The 1,377-nt window shown below is 64.6% G+C and overlaps 1 protein-coding gene across 1 annotated transcript in view; it reads left to right on the top strand.

Moving 5' to 3' along the window:
• LOC104538323 overlaps positions 1–1,341 on the top strand; it is a 3,279-nt gene extending 1,938 nt beyond the window's left edge. The window contains exon 2 of the mRNA XM_010181481.1: positions 12–1,341. Coding sequence (XP_010179783.1) covers positions 12–1,341 — 1,330 coding nt within the window. The remainder of the gene's footprint in view (positions 1–11) is intronic.
• Positions 1,342–1,377: the final 36 nt, after the last annotated feature.

The following is a 1,377-nucleotide window of genomic DNA, read 5'->3' as shown; positions in this document are numbered from 1 at the left end:
TTCCTGGGGAGCTTTGAGCTGCCGGCCGGGGAGGCCTGCGTGGCCGCGGGCAAGGTGGGTGAGGTGGTACGCTCCTTCGGCATCCCCGCCATGAAGATCACCTGGCTGAGTGCCAGCAGCAGCCTGGGCGCCGCGCTGACCTCCCTCTGCCCACTGCTGATGGAGATGCACTGCTTGTCCCACGGCAGCGCCCCGCTGCCACCTGGGAGCCTCGGCGGTGTCGAGTACCTCCAGGAGTACGAGACCACCGTGGACGCCATCTACAGGCTCTACTCCAGTGGCAGGGGGGAAAGCGAGGGCCTGCGGGAGCTGCGGTGTGTCCTGGATCTCTGCAAGATCGACCTTGGCAGCCCCAGAGCCATCCACTGGACTTCGATCTTCCCAGCCGTGGAAGCCATCGATTCCTCATGGCCCACGCTGGTGCTGCTGCTGGAGAGCGAGGCGGCACGGTCGCCTGTGGCCCATGGCCTCTGCAAAGAGCTCAAGACGTTCCAGTTCGTGGCCTTTACCAAGATCCTCCTGGACGTCCTCCCCATCTTCCAGAAACTCAGCCGCTTCTTCCAGATCGAGGACTTCGACCTCTCCATCCTGAAGCCCATCGTCTCCGCCACCGCCACCAGCCTGCAGACCCAGAAGAGCGCCAGCGGCCAGAACCTCCAGGAGTTCCTCGCGGAGATGAAGGAGCACCCACGGGGCCGGGAGGGCGAGGGCCATCTCTACTACAAGGGCGTGGAGTTGGCCAACTGCTCCGAGGCGCACCTGAAGCACTTTGAGCGCCTGAAGGACAGCTACCTGGAGAGCGTGCAGGGCAGCCTGCTGGACAGGTTCCCCAGCAGCGCCCTGGAGGCCGTCAGCTCCTTCTCGGCCATCTTCAACCCCAAGTGCTACCCCCAGTCTCTGGAGGACATCGGCAGCTACGGGGTCGGCGAGCTGAACTTCCTCCTGCAGGCCTATTCCCGTGTGGTGGTGAGCGAGCGGGCCCTGAGCGATTTTCCCCTCTTCAAGCGCATCGTCTTCAGCCTCGGCCAGCTCTCCTTCAAGGACCTGTGTGCCAAGCTGGTCTGCAGCCCCTCCGAGATGCACGAGCTCTTCCCGGACTTTGCCATCCTGGCGGCCATCGCCCTGGCCTTGCCGCTGGGCTCGGTCCTCGCTGAGAAGATCAGCCGGGGCCGGGAGCTGCTGAGGCATGGCCGGTCGCGCCGTGCCAAGGACGAGGGCCTGTCTGACCTGATGAAGATCGCCATCGACGGGCCGGCCGTTAGCGAGTTTGACTTTGCCTTGGCCATCGAGCACTATGAGAGCATGAGGGAGTCCAGTTTCCTCGGGGTGCAGGTGACGTGAGCGGTGGCTGGTGAAGGCAAAGCCCTGCGGGCAGGA

This window comes from Mesitornis unicolor, unplaced genomic scaffold (genome assembly GCF_000695765.1).
Source record: "Mesitornis unicolor isolate BGI_N332 unplaced genomic scaffold, ASM69576v1 scaffold22763, whole genome shotgun sequence".
NCBI lineage: Eukaryota > Metazoa > Chordata > Aves > Mesitornithiformes > Mesitornithidae > Mesitornis > Mesitornis unicolor.
This window is presented reverse-complemented; position numbering and strand designations above follow the sequence as displayed.